Source organism: Panicum virgatum, chromosome 2N, assembly GCF_016808335.1.
Source record: "Panicum virgatum strain AP13 chromosome 2N, P.virgatum_v5, whole genome shotgun sequence".
Lineage (NCBI taxonomy): Eukaryota > Viridiplantae > Streptophyta > Magnoliopsida > Poales > Poaceae > Panicum > Panicum virgatum.
In genome coordinates, this window is record NC_053146.1 from 37,710,091 (window position 1) to 37,729,157 (window position 19,067).

Consider the following 19,067-nt stretch of genomic DNA (forward strand, 5'->3'; position numbering starts at 1 on the left):
GATCAACTTTGACTGAATTTACGAAGAAAAATAATAACATTTACATTACCAAATTTATTTTATTAAATCCACTATGAAATTTATGTTGGTAGTGCATATGCTAGGTAGTATTGTTGTTGCTATATTTCTCTATTGGTCAAAGTTGGCTAATTTTTACTTGGGATAAACCTAATTTGACATGTAAATAAAAATGGAGGGAGTAGTATCAGACCACATAACCACAGGCAAGTTGAGCGGTATGGAAAGAGACAGGGGCAGCAAGTGAGAAGAGAGATGTCAATATTTATTTATTTTTTTATGGGCGGCTAGTTACCATCTACTCCCTCCGCCTTCAAGATAATGTAAGTCTCGCTTCCTGAGGAGTTAAATAATTTTAAATTTAACTAAATTTATACAAAATAGTATTAGTATTATATTACAAAATAAGTATCATTAAATTAATCATACAATACATTTTCATACTAAATTTATTTGGAGGCAAAATTAATTATTTTTTTGTATAAATTTACTTGGACTTAATTGTTTGTTGCATTCTTTTGAGGATGGAGGGAGTATCTAATTAAAACGGCCATTATGAAAATAAAGAAATATAAGCAGCCAACAACAATAACTGGAGCCCAATACCTTAGGCAGCACGAGTAGCTCATGCACAGCCCATCGGCTGGATAAATCCATGGTGAACCCACGTGTCCCGGGGTACTACTCATAGGTGTGACTGCAACTCTGCAAGGGAACGCGTTGCAGAAGTGGGAGAAGAGCGAAGCAGGGTTTAGATGGGCCGGCCTAGCTTCCCCAGCTACCACTGCTTTCTTCGCCGCCGCCTCCGCCGCCGCCTTCCACCGCCGTTGTTGCTAATCTTGTCCAACTTCCACGCCCTCGCCACCATCCCCGCCCGATCGCCATCCCCTACTACCCGATGAGTGGCGCCCCCGCCTCCCCACCTCTCCACCATCTCGACCGGCCCCACTGCTGGTGCGGCGGCCTCCGACGATCCTCTCTAGATCCGGCATCCTTCGGACCTCCAACCCTAATCCCGGCGGCGGCGGCGGCGGCGGCTGCGGCGTAAGGTCACTGGAGCAGCAGTGGGCCGCTAGTGGGCCTTCTGCGATATTTCCTATCGCAATCGTATGCCCGACCTCGATTATTCCCGCCTTTCCTAGCACTGCGGAAGAGAAGCTCCCGGCGTTGGATCATCAGATCAGACCCATGACTGATCGGACCCGCCCTTCCACAACGGCACCGGGAGCTCGCTGGGCGTCTTGTACTTGATCGCATCTTTAGGCAGACGGATGCCGGTCCAAGCCCTGCCATAAGGCTAAGGCCGCGGCAGCGCCATTCAGATCAGAAGCGCCGGCGGCAGTGTTGCTGGCTACCGTCGCAGCAGCTGCACCATTGAAATTCAGTGGCAGCGCTCGCAAAGAGAAGGTGCTGCTGTTGTTTCTGAATGGGTGTCTGGGTTCCTGTGTTGGCGAACCATGCATGCTGCCAAGTGCCAATTTCCATTGCAAGAATGAAAGGGAGAGAGTGAGAAACCGTCAAGCATTTTATTTCATTTTGTTCAAATTCACTTCTTTGAGTTTCCTCGTTATTGTTAGGTTTGGAAACAAATAATATATTTTTAGCTTATTGAGATTATTGCCATAAAATTAGTAAGGAAATGACTTGGAGATCGATGAAGGACCTTTGATCAGCCAAATTTCTGCCAGAGCATATACATAAAAGAAGAGGTGGAAGATTATCGTCCCTCTATATTCGTGAGAGTAAGGGAATTCATGGAAGTGTCTCGGTCCGGTCTCTTATTATTTGCTCCATATCACCACTCCCCTGTCCATAGTGACCAGGGTTGTTAGGTGTTGGCAGTGTGGCGCTTCCATTCTCCAAGGCGAGCACAACCGACGACATAAGTGGTCTATCATCTGGATTTTCCTGGGCACTCAAGAGTGCCATATGACTACAAAGCAAAACTTCATCTAGCGAACAAGTATCCATAATAGATGGGTCAGCCGAGTCTTTTCCCTTCCCATCTTTCCACATATTCCATGCCTGAAATAAACAAAAACAGTTAGATGGATTGCAATAATGACAATGGTTTTGAAACATCGAGACTAGTGTTAATTTTAAACTTTACAGAAGCTATATACTCACGTAGATCGTAAGGTTTGGAAAATCCTTGATTTTGTTCAAACTGCTTCTCCTTATACCAGTTACAAGCTCCAGCATTAGGACACCAAAGCTATAGACATAAGACTTCATAGAGAAGACTCCTTCCATTGCGTATTCAGGAGCCATGTACCCACTATTTTCAAAATTCACTTCCAAAAGTTATTGCAAAAACAATGAATTTAGTCACACTGAATTTGAGCACTTAATTCAACCATACACTCACTATGTTCCGACGACACGCCGTGTGTTTGCATTTTTCTGGTTATCATTGAAGATCCTTGCCATGCCAAAGTCTGCTATCTTAGGTCTCATCTCTGCATCTAGCAAAACATTGGCACCTTTGAGATCCCTATGAACTATGGTCAATCTTGAATCTTGGTGAAGGTAAAGAAGTCCTCTTGCAACTCCCTTTATTATGTTAAATCGCGTTGGCCAATCTAACGACATTTTTCTTGAGCTATCTGCGTACATATTCAAATAAAAGCAGTATTTGAGATGTTTGCTATGAAAATACTATTTCTTTTGTTTATACATAAACCAGTGTGTGTTACTAAAACAAACCGAAAAGGATAGCATCTAAGCTTCTATTAGGCAAATACTCATATATCAGGATCTTTTCACCTCCCTCAACACTACAACCAAGTAGTCGAACCAAATTTCTATGCTGCAATTTGGCAATTAGAATAACTTCATTCCTGAATTCCTCAGTTCCTTGCTCTGAATCCTTACTTAGCCAGATCCATTTGGTAGTTTATTCTAATTCTTTCTCATTTTGAGTTAAAGACAGATCCTATGCAAAAGTCCAATATTTGCTGAAGCAAGGCTAAACTATGACAAACTGAAAAGTCTGAACTTTAGTTCGTTGCAAGATTAATGTTGCTATATTGATCACCTGAACACAGGCTTACGATGTCTATTTAATTCAGTTTTATTCAAACATCAACAGGACCTCTCATATTTTGGACAAGGCAACAATAAAAAAATGCTCAGTTATAATTAACTGAAGTTCGGACAAACTTTAGCATGGGAAACAATTAGATCTTTTATAATTTTGTCCAACCAATGCGCATGTAAAGATATAACTTAGCCTAAAAACGTGCACAATAAGCACTGACAGAGCAAAAAAAAAAAGGTTGGATTTGTAGCCTAAAACATAGCTGATTAGTGTACCTCCAAGCAAAGTATGTTGCAACGCACTGTCAGACTCTGTTGCAGATCAGGGGTTCTTAGTTCGTCAATATCCATGAGAAGAGAAAGCCAAACAGATTTACAAAATCAGGTTGTGCAGTGAAGCCTAGGCCTGACGCAGAAGCATTATTGGAAACAGATTAGTGGCCTGATAGAACTAATAATTCCAAGAACACCAGCACATCACGTGAATTCCCACCCCAGAGATACCACTTTAGTCAAAGTCTGCATGAAATCTCATAATCTTTTTTAATCAACATCAAGATGGGATCCCCATCAACATCTACAAAGAGCCACAAAGACAAACCACCAATTGATGCATAGAGATATGATGAATCATTACAATGCAGTAGTCATTTCAGAGGGACAGAAACTGTGCAATTAAACATTACAACAACTTGTGAAATTACATTGCAGATTGCTTATCTGAATTCAATATGAGTTAACAAGGATTCAGAAAGTAACAGCAAAGCGAATTGGGAGTCGGATTGGTACCTCAAAGCTCCCCATTCCTTAGTTCGTGCTCCCCAAGAGCAGGGAGAGCCAAATGAGCTGAAAGAGACTCTTGGTCCTATATTTGGGGAAACCACTTTTTCTCTGCATCCAAAGCATATACACATCTTACTGGGCACAGACATACACACCCAGCTTTCAAATGGCTCTGGAAATCGGCATGTCAGAATAAACATAAAGTCTTTTTCTGGCTCTGGCTGCAAGATAGACTAAGTACCCGAGGTTTACTTCGAAGAAGAAATATGAATTTGCCTTCCTATCTTTGTGTGTGCTGTAATCAGAGCATAGAAGAAAGCTTGATGCATCTTTTCCTAGAATGTCCTTTTGCACAGATTTGCTGGTCAAAATTGCAACTTCAGATTGGGAACTCACATCCTTTCACAGAGCTAGAATCTATCAGAAATCAACTTAATGTCCCTTTTTTTTATGGATATTATCATCATGTTCAACTGGTGCATTTGCAATGATCTTATTTTTAAAGAGCTTCAACCACATCCAGATAATTGTTATGCTCACTTCAAGCGTGAATTTGCCTTAGTTATTCTAAGAGGAAAAATCAAGACTTAAACAACCTATGACAGAATGGCAAGAAGCCTTATTGTAATCTTCCTTATTTTTTTAGTCTCCTTTTTTTTGTTTCTTGAACCTTTTTTATGTTCCCCACTGTTTTTATTTTAATTAATATATAATCAGTAGGGGATTCATCCCCTCCTGTTTCATCAAAAAAATGGGCGAGATGCGCTCAGGTTCCGCGGAGGTGCCATGGGTGTTGACGCAAACGGTCAACACACGGACGCACTCGAACGTGCGGTGCGAGGAGGAGCTCGCTGCGGCGCCTCCTGCGTAGACCGGTCAGACCGGTTATAGCGAGCGGTCAGACCGGACACCGCCGGCGAGAACGATGAAGAACCTACGAACGTTAGCCCGGGAAGACCCGTCGAGGCAGGCGCACGCAGGGTTGTTCTAGGGTCCGCAGGCCACCTAGAACGCCCTCAATCGATGTGGAGACGAAGGAGGAACAACAAGTAGTAGATTGGAAAAGCTAGGACAAGAGAAAAATAAAAAGATAAAAGTTGTATTGATTGATCGATTGGATACCCTCAATTGGCCGTGACCCTTTATATTTATAGGGTGGGGTGGACTTATCCCGCAAAGAATTCTTTTACAGATCTAAATCTACAAAAAGTCCTAATTGTATTCAGACTCCAGATAGACCGGTATGACAGGTCAGACCCACCGGTCAGACCGGTCGGTATTTTCAGATCGGCTGCACGGTCCAGACCGGTCAGACCGCTCACAGGCACCGGTCAGACCGGTCTGTTCGACCTGTGCCAATTTTGGTCGTCAACATATGCCTCCCTATTTTTTGGTGATGCTAGCATGCCAAAAAAACAAGCCTCTGAACCAAAATTGTCTAAGGACGATAATAAACATGCATCCGCCATATTTTGTTCTAAGGGCGATAAATTTTATCATCCGTATCTTGCTTCTTCTTCAACATGATGACGAAACAACTTGCTTAGGCCTCCATACCTGCTTCATGGTCACCGACCGCTTGGTGTTCCATAGACTCCTTCTTGCGCATCCGCTGTAGCCTTCTCTTTTGGGTGTGAGACAAGCCTGAGGGACACCACCTCGGCTGTAAATATTGATTATCTTGCTTTATATTTTTCTCACCATCTTGGCTACAATTAGGTTTGCCTTTGATCAGATTATCGCTAGCAACAATCGGTCTTTGAGAGACACCATAACTTGGATATGTAGAAGAATATTGAATAAAATATAGACGCATATATATTCTACTATAATTCAAAGGTGTGTAATAGTAAGGATACGACCAGAACCATGGAGCAACCGGCCCACCGAATGAATATGGCGCAAAAGCATTATTACCTTGTTGCAAATGAGAAGCCGATTGCTCACAATGCTCCGATGATGAATTTGTATCTTTAGCTTGATCCGGTCGCTTCTTCTGTTTCTGAGTAGCTCTTTTCTCTTCATACTTGGCCAAGAGTTGTTTGAAACTCGGCCTTTTCTTTTTGGCGTTTCTAGAATTTTTTTCAGAACTCTCAGAATGACCGGTCAGGTCGGTCTCCAGACCGGTCAGACCGGTCTATGCAGACCCGTCCTTTTTTCGCTGCTCGTGCCCCCCGAGCACTGAACCTCCAGAGGGACCGGTTAGACCGGTCTGTACAGACCTGGCGCCCTTCTTCTAATCTTGCCCTTCGTGTGTTGAATTTTTTGATGAAGCTTCGAGGGACTTCTTCTTCTGTTCAGATCTTGGTTCACCAATGACCACATTCTTCCCCTTTGTTGATTTGGTTTGACTTGGCCAAATTAGAACCTTAAGATTCTGTAATTCAACTGTATGCACAGGGAAATGATTATTATCAATTTGTATTTGTGGAACAACCAATCGTCTTTCATTAACGACCGATTGAATTTGCCTTCTAAACACATTGCAATCATTGGTTGCATGAGAGAACGAATTATGCCATTTGCAATAAGCACGCCGCTTTAATTTCGTCAAGCGGCGGAATAGCATGTGACAATTTGATGTATCCCAATTTGTTTAACTCATCAAATATGCGATCTCATTTGGCTACATCAAAAGTAAACTTAATATTATCTTCTAATTTTTCTGAATCGGCTTGAGAGAACCACAAGTGCAAGATTTATTATTAGAAGGCCAAGCAAATTCAGTAGCATAAACATCCTTGCCTACATCGTCCGAACAATTTGATTCACAACTAAGAACATAAATAGGACAATTAGGCTTTCCATTGGACTTTTGCAAAGCTTCTTTAGCTCGGCTTACGTTAGCCAGAGCCTTTTGCAGAACTTGACTAACATCTAGAAATTCTTGTCCATCTAGCTTTTCTTTATGAAAATCATGTAAACCAGCAAAAGCTAGATCGGCCATATCTCTATCAAAAATTATCAAACTATAGCATCGGTTTCTAATATCTCTAAATCTTCTAATATATTCAGCAACACCTTCATGTATCTTTTGCTTAACCGATGTAAGATGTGACAATTTTAATTTAGTTTCACCATTCAAGAAATAATCATAGAATTTATGCTCTAAATCGGCCCATGTGCGAACTGAATTGGGTGACAATGAAATAAACCAAGTAAATGTAGCACCCGATAGAAATAAAGGAAATAACCTCAATTTATAAATATCACCAGTGCTAGCTTCACCACATTGTATAATAAATTGACCGATATGTTCTAATACAGTTCTACTATCATCACCAGTGAATTTAATAAATTCAAGAATTTTAAAACCCTGTGGATATGCCACATGCTCATATTCTTCAGGGTATGGTCTCTTATATCATCGGCATCTCCCTTTTGGATCTATACCAAAAGTTTGTCTAAAGATTTTAATTACTTCATCTTTATGCTGCTAGATCCAAAATCATCGGCCATAGGCCGATTTGGTATACCATGATGTTGAGCAAAGTTCGGCGGCGCAGAATGCTGCAACGAACTTGCTGCCCCATGTGGTACATTTGCATGAGGTGCTGAATTATAATTAATTCGGTTATGCTGGCTAGTCAAATTAATTACTAAAGCATTACTAGTTGGATTTTTGTAATTAGCCGAATCATTCATTGTCTTTTCGGTATTAGATGTAGATGCATTGTTATCACTACCGATAGACTTCATACCAAGATGGGATTCTATCCGGCTAAATCGATTATCAAATATATTATGAATATTTTGACCAATAAATTCCAACTTATTATTAACATGAGAAGAAACAGTATCATGTATAGCATTAGCTATTTCTGAAGTAAGAACAGACTGTTCGTTCTCATCGAATTGTACCTTGAATTGTGAAGCATCGAAGGCGGCATCCGGTGTGACCTTCCCTTGACGGTCGATGGAGACGTGCGAGATGTACTGCTTCATAGCTTCTTCCTCCAGTTTCTGGATCTCCTTCTCCTTCCCCTCTCTGATCTTCTTTTGGATGTCATCAAGAGCCTTCTGATGTTCGGCCGAAAGTTGCTGAACAGTCGGCCTTTTGATGTTGGCGGCATCAACATCACTAGGTTTAGGAATTTTACCGGTCATGGCAGCCGATTGATTCTATCCCCAGTGGAGTCGCCAAAAAGTATATTGACGCAAATTACGGTCAACACACAGACGCACTCGAACGTGCGGTGCGAGGAGGAGCTCGCTGCGGCGCCTCCTGTGTAGACCGGTCAGATTGGTTATAACGAGCGGTCAGACCGGTCACTGCCGGCGAGCACGACGAAGAACCTACGAACGTTAGCCAGGGAAGACCCATCGGGGCAGGCGCATGCAAGGTTGTTTTAGGGTTGGCAGGCCACCTAGAACGCCCTCAATCGACATAGAGACGAAGGAGGAACAACAAGTAGTAGATTGGAAAAGCTAGGGCAGGAGAAAATAAAAAGATAAAAGTTGTATTGATTGATCGATTGGATACCCTCAATCGTCCGTGACCCTTTATATTTATAGGGTGGGGTGGACTTATCCCGCAAGGAATCCTTTTATAGATCTAAATCTACAAAAAGTCCTAATTGTACTCGGACTCCAGGTAGACCGGTCAGACCGGTCGGTATTTTCAGATCGGCTACACAGTCCAGACCGGTCAGACCGCTCGCAGGCACCGGTCAGACCGGTCTATTCGACCTGTGCCAATTTTGGTCGTCAACAATGAGGAGTCGCAGTGAGGAGGGCGGTGCGGCGATGTCATCTGCAGTAGGGCGAGGTCATGAGCGCGCGGGAGAGTCCATGTGGTGCAGGTCCAACGGTGACGGTGAACGTGGGGCAGACAGTGAGGGCTTCTGATCGGAGCGGATTGTCAGGGAGCACCAACTCAGTTGGAGTTGGAGGAGGAGGCATCGGCGAGCCCGGTGGTGTTGATGGCCGGTGGGACGGATGCAGGGAGGTGCGGTCGGGAGACCCGCCCCGCAACCATGTGCCCCTCTCCAGCCACCTCCTCGCCTTCCCGAGCCCCCCATCGAGTTCCTAGTCCCACCACGCCGCTGTCCCCAGTCCTCGCGACGCCCTGCTGCCTCTCCCAGGTCCTCCTCCACCCTCATGACGCCGCACCCGGTCCTCGCGCCGCCCCGCCGCCACCCCCAGGTCTTCCTCCCTCGCAATGCCGCGCGGCCACCACTTCTCCTCTCCCTCTCGCCGCGGCCCCTGCACAGTAGAACAGTGCAGCCACTCAGGGACGAAGCCATAATTATACGGTGAAAAAAAATTTAGTTAGTGGTAAAAACAAAGTTCACCCTGGTGCATGGGCACCAAGGAAACTCAACGTGGCGTCGCCCCTGCCGCCACTAGCTCTCGCCGGCAACAAGCCGCCGCTCGCTGGCAAGAGGAGCGCCGGATCTGGGTGTCAAAAAGGGAGAAGAAAGGGTGAGAAAAAATGGGAGAGATGGGATTCGAACCGCGGGCGATGATCTGGACGTCACGCGGTAGACGCGCGGGAGGGAGGCGGGGGAGCAGGGGCGATGGTGGGGGAGTGTTAAAGCCGACGATCCAAACAGTTCTGGCCCTTGATCGTGCGTTGAAGCCTTAGGGGATGAATCGTGGACGTAGATTTTAATGGTGTTATCTTTCTAGGTATAATTTTCAAGATGCACAGCGTGCTGCCTATCTCATCAGGGTGCAAATTTCTAGGTGGACACATCAAAGATTAATGGTAATAGCTAGTATTAGCTATTTGGTCAGCTGATGTGGAGGTGGGAGAGAAAAAAATGATTATTTTATATTATTGGACCCACACGTTCCTTTCACATGTTCTTGGACTACGTGAAATAGATCAGCTATTTACTCGTCACTAGTGACTACTCTCTTTCATACTTTTTTATTGCCACATCAGATCTAACTAGCCAAATAGCTAACTATTGCGGACGCCCTTAGGAGTAGATAGAAGAAAAAGATGGTGTGTCAGCTGCTTCACCCCAAAAACAGCCAAACCATCATGTTGCCATCATCAACCTCGCATTCAGGGCTAAGTTGCATGTTTTCACTACGTTGTGACTTTTGAACTACCTTTTTGAAAGAAGAATTAATCACCAATCAATACGATCATGCTGCTTATTCTATGGAGTATGGACAATTAAAAATCTGAAAGATACACGGCGGCCAAAGGCAGACAATTTACAATCGCAAATTATAAATATTCTTACTAGCCCCAATATTTACCCTTAGGCTGCCCGCACTCGTTATATTTTATTTTTATTCTATAAAAAGAATATTCTGTCCTATTCATCGATATCATCTATATCACTTTCTCCCGAACCTATTATACTCTATCTCGTCTTCTATACTAACTACCTTATATTTTATTCAACCATCTCTAACTATCATCTCCTTTCTTCTCCCCTCTTCTTTTCCTTTGCTTTTTTTTATCTTCTTTATCTTTTTCTCTTTTTTCTTTTTTCTCTTTTTTCTTCTTTCCCCCTTTCCCCCAGCTCTCTCCTCCTCTCCTCATTTTCTCCTCATCCCCTGCTCTCTGCTCTCCCCCTCTCCGCCCCGGCCATCCCCGGCGGCGCCTCCCTCTCCCTTCCCTTTCCCGCGCCCCTCCATCTCCCTCTCCCATGCGGAGCTGCGGTGGCCGGGGCGAGGAGCTGTGGCTGCGGCCGGATCCGGCGCGAGGGGCTGCTGCGGCAGCCGGATCCGGTGCCGGCCCTCAGCTTGGCCTCTCTCTCTCCACCGTGCGCACCTCTCGCCTCCGCCTCAGCTCCTCCACCTCCGCTTCCTGCTTGCCCTCCTCTGCATCGCCGCCCTCCTCCGCCTTCTCCGCCGGTGGATCGAGCAGCCCCCCTGTCTCTCTCTCTCTCCACCGTGCGCACCTCTCGCCTCCGCCTTAGCTCCTCCACCTCCGCTTCCTGCTTGCCCTCCTCTGCATCGCCGCCCTCCTCCGCCTTCTCCGCCGGTGGATCGAGCAGCCCCCCTGGTCTCTCTCTCTCCCCTATGCCTGCTGGGCCCGTCGACACCGTGCGCTCCGGTCGGAGCAGCGGCTCCTCCTCCACGGGGCTGGGGTTGGCCAGTGACTGGGATGATGGGCGGAGCAGCAGCTGCTCCGGTGATGGCGACGGCCTCCCTTCTGTTACGAGGCCCGGTGCGAAGGCGGGGTGGTTGGGACCAGCGGCGCAAGGAGGCGGATAGCGTGCGCCCGGCACCTCCGCTAAAAATAGCGGATGGGGGAGCCATCTGCTTCTTTAACAGATGGTTCCCAAGCCCCGCTGCAACATTTTTTCCTCTATGTTGGTATTGGAGGAAGCTTTAGAGGCCCCGGTGCAGACAGCCTTAGGAATGTATAAGATTGCCTCCCCACTCTCAACTTAACTGATAGGTTCAGGTACATCTTGCCATACGAATAGATCCGTTGTGCATAGGGGCGGAGTTAGGGCTCGTGCTAGGCGCGCCGCAGCACGGGCATAGCTCAATACAGGCCATTGAAATCACTATAGGAATTAGGCCTAAGGTCCTGTTTAGTTTCCAGAAAAAATTGCACAATATCCGTCACATCGAATCTTCGGACATATGCATGAAGCATTAAATGCAATTGAAAAAAATAACTAATTACACAATCTAACTGATTAGCACGAGATAAATCTTTTAAGCCTAATTAGTCCATGATTGGACATTATTTGTCAAGTAACAGCGAAATGTGCTATAGTGTCAAAACTCAAATTTTTTCACCAACTAAACACACCCTCCGGTGGTAGTATTTAGTATAATTTTAATCAACCTAGCACTTGTTCATTGGTGTTTAGCCCGGGCTAGGGAGTATTTCTACCTCCGCCCCTGGTTGTTCACCGATTCTGCACGAGATAAATCTTTTAAGTCTAATTAGTTTATGATTAGACATTATTTGTCAAATAACAGCGAAATGTGCTATAGTGTCAAAACTCAAACTTTTTCACCAACTAAACACACCCTACGGTGGTAGTATTTAGTATAATTTTAATCAACCTAGCACTTGTTCATTGGTGTTTAGCCCGGGCTAGGGAATATTTCTACCTCCGCCCCTGGTTGTTCACCGATCCTGCACCACCAAGGAACGTAACACACACCGGCAAGGCAAAAATCTTATCGGCATGGGTACGGCGCTGGGACCATGTACCAGTACCATCAATGGTGCACAACAGAAACGTCAATTGAATTCCGAAGACGACGGATCAACTGTTTTATTGTCGAGACACTGGACATGTCTGATTCCCGTGCATGAAAACCAGTCGAATAATCATGAAATAGAAAACGTTCCCAGGGGAGAAATTTCAAAGATATTTCTTCTCCTGAAAATATGACAGGTACAGAAAAAAATTCATATCCGTCAAATCCCTCTGGTAGCGACTGGCGACTGGCGACAGCTCAAGCTAGAACATGATGCAATAATTAAACAAAATTTTCAATTTTCATGAATATTTATGAATTGATGTCCTGCCAGCTAGCTAAGAATAATTGTTTCCCCGTCCACCTGCTAGCTGCTGCCACTGTCTATATAAGCACGCACAGTATACTGCTAGCTATATAGCATGCATCACACATTGACACACCCTCTCGCGCCCTTCCCAGCATGGCTTGCTGCAAGCTCTACCATTCCGTGGTGCTCGCCGTCGCCGTTGTCGTCCTCGCCGTCGGACCGGCCGCGCGGCCCGTTTCAGCCGCGTCGGCGCACCTTCACTTGTACATGCACGACGTGCTGACGGGCCCGGCGCCGACGGCGGTGCAGGTGCTGAACGGCCCCCGGGGCCACTTCGGCGACACGGTGGTGATCGACGACGTGCTCACGGAGGGCGCGTCGCGGGCGTCGGCCGCGGTCGGGCGCGCGCAGGGGCACTACATCTGGGCGTCGACGGGGAACCCGGAGCTGCTGGTGACCATGAACGTGGTGCTCGATCACGGGCCCTACGCCGGCAGCTCCGTCACCGTGGTGGGGCGGGACGACATCGGCGCGCCGGTGCGGGAGCTGTCGGTGGTCGGCGGCACCGGGCAGTTCAGGATGGCGCGAGGGTACGTGCTGTGGAAGACCGTCAGCCTCGACCACCCCAACGCCGTGCTCGAGCTCGATGTCTTCGTCAGCGCCTGAGCAAGCTGAGCTGCGCACACGTGGTGGCAAGTTCCGCACATCGCCGTGTACGGTGTACCGCCAAATAAGTTTCTAGTACTTTGTGGAGTATAATTGCATAAATAAACGTACGGTAACGAAAGTGTTAGAGTTAAGTTGCGTGATGCTATATTTAGTTTTCTCCGCCGCAAATGGTGATCGAGAAATTTCTTCCCCCCCGCGTCGTCCTCCAGGCGACTCGGGGGCGATCCACGCCGAAGCTCGCCGTCCCACCGCGACTCGGCGGCCCGCGGCTGAGCCAAAGTTGGCGTAGCTCGCGTTCCCCCTCCCTCTCTCTCTCCTCCCCCCACTTCCTTCTCCAAGACCTCCACATCTCAATCTGCTCGTCGACGCCTCTCCGTCGGCCGCCGGCGCCGGATCCGGCCCCCCTCAGGCCGGATCTCCCCGTTTGCCGCCCTCCCTCCCCTGGCCGAGCCGTCGGCGTCGCGTGCGTGGGGCTGCCCGCGGCGGTGGCGCCGTGCGGGTACGGGCCGGTGCTGGCGCGTGCCGCGCGTCTAGTAGTCGCGCGCGGTCGCGCGGTGGCCCTCGGCTGCCGGCCGTGCCGTGGTCGCCTGCCCCTGGGACTTGCTCTCGCGTGCGCCGCTCCTGCACCGCGCTCTGGCGGGCACGCAGTCCCGGGGCCGTGCGGCGCGGCGCCCCCCTGGGTGGCGGCCTCCGCGGTGGAGTTCTGCGGGGCGGCGGCGGCGGCGGCGCCCTCGGCGGCCTCTGCAGCGGCGGCTTGCGGCATGGCGGCGCTTGGATTGTTTGCTGTGTTGGTGGCCACGATGGTGGCACACACAGCAACGTCTCTCCGCCGGGGTGTGCCCGTCGCTCGTGTTGGAGAGGTGCAGGCGAAAGCTTGGACGGCGACGTCTGCGGATGCCACTCCCTCCTTGGAGGCGTCCTTTTTTACCTCTTTGCCTCCGCTCGCCGAGTGCTGCAGCCGACACTTGGTTCCTCGCCTGGGCGTGGGGCCGAATGTTCTCGCCGTTTGCTGCTGCCGGCCCCTTGGTGTGGCCTAAACTTGTCTTCCGGGTGAAAACCTACACTATATTGGTCAGATGACGACGATGTTTTTGGCGTCGTTTCCTTTCTGGAGGCGTTGTCCTAGAAGCTTTGCTAGGGGCGGTCGTTTGCTCTCCTCGTAGAGCTACTGCTTTTGCGCCTGACTTCGCTTCATTCCATCTACATCGTCCGGGTCGCGCTTGGTCGTTGGATTCTCTTTGTTGGCGGATGTTTTGCCGCCGTTGGTCTGGCGGATGTTTTGCCGCCGCCGTCGCGTTGGTTGAAGTTTGCTCCGGATGGATGCTTTGCCGCCGTGGTTGATTGATTGGGTGGATGCTTTGCCATCTTTGTTATGTTGTAGACCTTTGCACTCTGGACGTTGTTGTTTCTACTTGCAGGTTCAGTTGTAGGATTGTGGCTCGGTGGGTGGGTCGTGCTCTTTGTATTCTCTGTGTTGCTTTCCTGCTGTTCGTGTTGTTGTTCGGGCTGTCGTTGTGTTTCTTCGTGTGTGCGTCTTTTTTTTCCAGTGTTTCTCTATTTTTAGTTATTTGTCCTCTTGTGTGGGTCAAGCTCTGTTTGGCCGCATCAAGATTGTTTATAATTGCTTTCTTCTTAATGAAAAACGTGCTCAGGCACGGTCGCGAAAAAAATGGAGATCGAGAACAGAAGAAATTGTGAAATCTGATCTATGGAAAAAAAAAGTGCAGCGTCGAATCTTCGCATTTAAGAATACTAAGATAAGATACTCAGATGTTAAGCTGATGTGGAATTGGGTGGAAACTACGATAGCAAATTACATTTATTACTTAGTTTGAGCACGTATATCCATAATTTCAATATTTTGGATGCACTTCTCCTGACTGCAGTTAAGTTTGTTGAACTGATTGACAAGAACAAATGATGAATTCACATGTGGCTCTTACCATTCAGTTGTGGATAAAAGAATCCATGGTCCAACATGTACCAGACTTTTAGCAGCCGCAGCCTACTGATGCTGTGCACTACCGCAAAAACGGTTTCTAGGACAGGTCGAAACAGTATTTGAAGGGCAGATGCGGTACCCGTTTCTAAAAAAAAGTTTTTTTATGAGATAGCCGCATTTTCGGCCGCCCCCAAAATAAAGAGCCGCTCGTACTAATCGTTTTCAGTAGTGATGGTATCTCTCCACAAGGATCACACAGCACAAAGTAGAAAAGAACTATCGGACTACCCTAAAAGTACCGGTATAAACTAGAACCGGTACGACCGAAGCCTATGGAGCCCTTTAGTACTTGCTGGTAACACCACTTGGTACTAAAAGGTCCACATTAGTTCCAGTTGTTGTAAGCACCCGGTATTAACCAGGCACATTAGTACCGGGTGATGTTACCACCTGGTACTAATAGGTGCTCCACGAGTTACTTCAAAAAAAATCTCCCTATGAATCACAACTACTGTGTAGGTGAGATGGTAAGGGAAGTACACACGAGGCAAAAGGCCGCGCGCGGTTTGAATCCCGGCCACCGCACGCTTGCTATTTCGCGTAAAAAAACGTGTGACATGCGACGTGCACGTGTGCAGGCCTATTTCCGTATTTAATATATTTTTTAATGCAAAATGCTTTTCATACCGGGTGGAACCTTAACCCGATATACTAAAAGATCCCTTCAATACCGGGTGTTTTACCCAATGACGAGTAACATAAAATGCTTTGGTACCGGGTAGAACTTTGATCCAGTACTAAAAGATTCCTTCAGTACTGGTTGGAAAACCGGTACCGATGGCCCATTCCACCTGATACTGATGGTCTTTTTCTAGCAGTGATCTCATTCCAAGTTAGATGTGCTCTTGAGTAGAGATGTTAAGGAAGGTAGGTATGAGCAGTGGCGGACCCAGCAGGGTAGCACGGTAGTCCTAGGACTACCCTAAATTTTGTGATTTCCTTTAGTAGTTATTAATAATTTAACAAACTTTTATGTAAAATATAGGAAATATTAACACATGTACTTGTTTGGACTAATCAAGATTAAAATCTTGGTTCCGCCACTGGGTATGAGCGAGGCAAGAGGTTCCAAATTCAAAGCCTATGTACGTACCGCACATGCGTATATTTCACGTGAAAAATTATGCAACTTGTGATTTGGGGATCTCTTCCAAAATTTGAAATGTTTTTAAATGTTTTGGATTAATGTGTGTTTTCAGTGGTGGCTCCTGCAGGACGCAAGGTGTTGAAGCGATCCACGATGCAGGCGTCACAGATGAACGAGGCAAAGATGGTGTCTTCACGGGGATTCCCGGCAAGGTGAATAAAGGCATCGATTGCACCTCGGTGCATACTACTGCATAGCTAGTCGCGCCAGCGTAATTGCTATGGTGGACGTCGTTTCAGGGGTGTCAGGATGGTCCCATGGGGGTCGGTTGGCGGACGATGGACGACGGAAACGGCTGCAGGCCTATAGCAACAATAGAACCGACACAAGAGCTGGGCATGGCCTCATCGGGCCAGATCGACGTGGTCCTCCCCCAATACAAGGCGGAGTAACCTTCTCCCAATGTAACCAAATCTTAATTTTCTCCAATACCGCCTCAGTGGACAGAACCCATTTTCCACCAGAAGCAACCCCTAGAAAAGGGTCAATTATGAGTCGGTCACAAAATTATTGAGTCCTGAAGCAGGTTACCAACATGTTCACGATAGGGCCACCCCTGTCATGACCAGTAAAGCCTTTCTGGGACGAAAAGGGAATGAATTGCTCGCTTTAGCTTCAGCTAACGTATTGTCAGAAGCTAAAACTGCCATCTCAGCTACTCCCTCCATCTAAAAAGTTATTTTAGGAAGTTTATGACAGATTAACATGGATGTATAATGATTTTGCTTGCCTCTATTTATTAGCCATATTTGCTAATTGATTGTTGCATGCATATGCACCTGCTATTTATAATAACTTGTTTTTTTTGGAAAAAATTGAATCATATAATGATTTGTTTTTTTAGATGGAGGGAGTACACCACATGGACCACAGTCTAGATCAGCATCTTCCTCAATCACTGGTAGATTGAGGTTTGACAGAGCACCAAGTCAAAATTATCACGAGGAACTTTTAGAATTTGGGTCAATAAGGGAACCCGCAAAACAGACAAAAATAACTTGAATTAAATCCTAATCTTGGCTGAAAATTAGTTCCTTCGGTTGCTAAAGAAAAAGAAGGACATACAAGGGAAAAATTACTTACTGAGAAAATCTCAGAGTGTTAGTCATAAAGGATGATCTGAAGTTCAAATCAACAGAAAAGACATCAACTAGACCCAATGCACTGATAAGCACAGAGCCCATGGGGCAACTGTTATCATGGCAATCAGAAGTGACTTTTTGTTTCCTTCCAAATTCAGTCTTCAGCAAATTGAGAACATTGTTCATATCAACCGCTTAATTAGTTACTCAATATTATATATGACCTACTCTATATCATTTATGATTAATCATGTGCTGTCAACTTACAATAGAAAGTTCTTTTCTTTCATCCAAGAAATGGAAGCAACAAGATGAGAAGATCATTTCTTTAAATTCATGGACAACTAACTTTATTACAATGTGAAATTGTGACAGTATGCCTCCAGTTCTAGAGAGCTGTGCTGAGATAGAAATTCCTTAAGATGCCAGTTTCCAAGAGCATTATATTTAGCAGCATGTAGTAGCGAATTAAAGATTTGGCACAGCTACTAAACTTCTTCGATAAAAATGACAAGAAGATGTAGCTTCGCCAAAAGCAAAACTATAAGGTTTCACACAGTATTCACTTAATCCAATTTCATGAAACATCCAAGCATGGCAAGACTAGTGATATGGTATAGCATGCAAACAACATGTCCGTTTTTTTCATGACTCATGAAACAGCATGGTACAGGAACTACTGATATCTTGCTAGTTATCATGCAGAAGAAAAGGAAATCCCATTAAGTATTATTTTTTTCTTCCCTCAACAGCATAAAGAGCTGACACCTTGAGATATAGGTTATATCTTTTTTAAAAGGAAACTGCATGATGATTCACACTGTCAGCAGCCGAGGTGAGCAAGGCCACTCTAAAGGACCAATAGGAAAGAAACAGAAGCTCATCTTCATAGTCGGGTACTTAACAACCTGACATCTTCATGCAAACTACCAAAGGCCACATCCACAAAGATACCAAACTGACCACGAAAGAGTAAACGTTAATGTAGAGACGAATGAGTTGAATTACAAGAATTAATAAAGTAGATACACATTGCTGAGCAGCATGGTCGTTCAGAATTCTGAATCAGTAGACAAAGGTTATGAAAAAACAAACAAACAGGTGGCCGGTTACTACTTTGCAAAGAATCTTTCTGAAAACATAAACACAAGCATAAATTTGAATCACAGCTTTGCAGAATGTAAAATGGGCAACAGCCAGCAAAACTTTAGCATCACATATGGCAGTAAGATTACCAAGGAAAACAATATACAATCTCATGGTACAATCTAATATAATAGGCCTGGCAAGGGGGAACACAGACAAACAAATTTTTTTTTGACACCATTGCTAACATGAAACCAAGAATGCATATATATATATATATATATATATATATATATATATATATATATATGTATGCATACAATTTGATAATAACTCCAATGTTCAGAACTAGTCTCATCTGCAAGGATTTCTGATGCAGCCAGTTTGCTGATTGGGTTGACACACAAATCAGTAGATAGGGATAGGTGAAAAGAGTTTGACTTTTACGGTGCACAATACGACCATATACTACAATCTGAAAAGAACTCGTATATAAACATCAGACGGTCAAGATTTATCTATACTACTGAAACATTAATAAGTAGTACAAGGTAGTATATCTAGGTAGTATAGGTAGTATAAGGGTAATATGGGAAAAATCATTTGTAATATCATTTACCTTTGTTTGTAATCTTTCTCCTTATCATTGTTTTATTCTTCATTTCTTCACAATCCATTCCCTGTCTGCGACCTGCCCCGGCACCTAGGTTTCCAGGCCCCGACGGCGATTCTGACCTCCGCTCGGATGAGCTAAATTGGCTGGGCTCAATGTTTTAAATCGCGCGCTATCAAATTTAG

At 45.7% G+C, this 19,067-nt stretch overlaps 2 protein-coding genes across 2 annotated transcripts; one reads left to right on the forward strand and one right to left on the reverse strand.

The window, feature by feature from the left end:
- Window positions 1-1,662: 1,662 nt before the first annotated feature.
- On the reverse strand, window positions 1,663-4,209 carry LOC120658815 (cysteine-rich receptor-like protein kinase 10). The gene is made up of 5 exons (XM_039936987.1): window positions 3,847-4,209; window positions 3,334-3,463; window positions 2,387-2,624; window positions 2,146-2,296; window positions 1,663-2,043 (listed from the first exon to the last, which is right to left on the reverse strand). Exons 3-5 carry the CDS (start codon window positions 2,608-2,610, stop codon window positions 1,771-1,773), a joined length of 648 nt encoding a protein of 215 aa, XP_039792921.1. The 5' UTR covers window positions 2,611-2,624; window positions 3,334-3,463; window positions 3,847-4,209; the 3' UTR covers window positions 1,663-1,770.
- Window positions 4,210-12,376: 8,167 nt separating this feature from the next.
- Window positions 12,377-13,083, forward strand: LOC120660348 (dirigent protein 1-like). Its single transcript, XM_039938858.1, has one exon. It carries the CDS (start codon window positions 12,437-12,439, stop codon window positions 12,947-12,949), a length of 513 nt encoding a protein of 170 aa, XP_039794792.1. The 5' UTR covers window positions 12,377-12,436; the 3' UTR covers window positions 12,950-13,083.
- Window positions 13,084-19,067: the final 5,984 nt, after the last annotated feature.

Coding starts and splice junctions, on each gene's coding strand:
- LOC120658815 (XM_039936987.1), bottom strand. CDS start 2,610: ATGTCGTTAGATTGGCCAACGCGATTTAACATAATAAAGGGAGTTGCA. Junction 2,297..2,386: donor CGGCGTGTCGTCGGAACATA/GTGAGTGTATGG, acceptor TTTTGAAAATAG/TGGGTACATGGCTCCTGAAT. Junction 2,044..2,145: donor TTCCAAACCTTACGATCTAC/GTGAGTATATAG, acceptor TGTTTATTTCAG/GCATGGAATATGTGGAAAGA.
- LOC120660348 (XM_039938858.1), top strand. CDS start 12,437: ATGGCTTGCTGCAAGCTCTACCATTCCGTGGTGCTCGCCGTCGCCGTT.